The 260-nt window shown below is 65.8% G+C and overlaps 1 protein-coding gene across 1 annotated transcript in view; it reads left to right on the top strand.

Annotated features, from left to right (window-relative positions):
- Positions 1–108: 108 nt before the first annotated feature.
- The window catches only part of MAPK13 (mitogen-activated protein kinase 13), an 8,522-nt gene continuing 8,370 nt past the window's right edge, over positions 109–260 (top strand). Inside the window, exon 1 of the mRNA XM_014529613.1 lies at positions 109–229. Within this exon, the coding sequence (XP_014385099.1) occupies positions 138–229 (92 nt within the window). The 5' untranslated portion in view covers positions 109–137. The remainder of the gene's footprint in view (positions 230–260) is intronic.

The raw sequence follows: 260 nt of genomic DNA, 5'->3' as shown, positions 1-260 counted from the left end.
CCGGACCCCAGGCCCGGGGCACCCGGCGCCATCTCTCGCTCCTGGCTTGTGGGGCTCTGTGGGGTGAACTAGGACCGAGTCTGGTTCCCCAGGACTTGAAGGTATTAGGGACCCCGGAGTTCTTCCGGGTGAACCCCATGGTTGTGAACGTGAGCACCGAGACCCGCAGAAGTGACTCGCCAGGTGGTAGGGAGACCCCCGCGGCCCCGGGTCCGCTGGTGGTAACTGTGTGGGTCCTGCTCTGACCTCTGGTGTCTGCG

This window comes from Myotis brandtii, unplaced genomic scaffold (genome assembly GCF_000412655.1).
Source record: "Myotis brandtii unplaced genomic scaffold, ASM41265v1 scaffold687, whole genome shotgun sequence".
In the NCBI taxonomy this organism is placed as follows: domain Eukaryota; kingdom Metazoa; phylum Chordata; class Mammalia; order Chiroptera; family Vespertilionidae; genus Myotis; species Myotis brandtii.
Note: the sequence above shows the minus strand (reverse complement) of the source record. Positions and strands in the feature narration are given on the sequence as shown.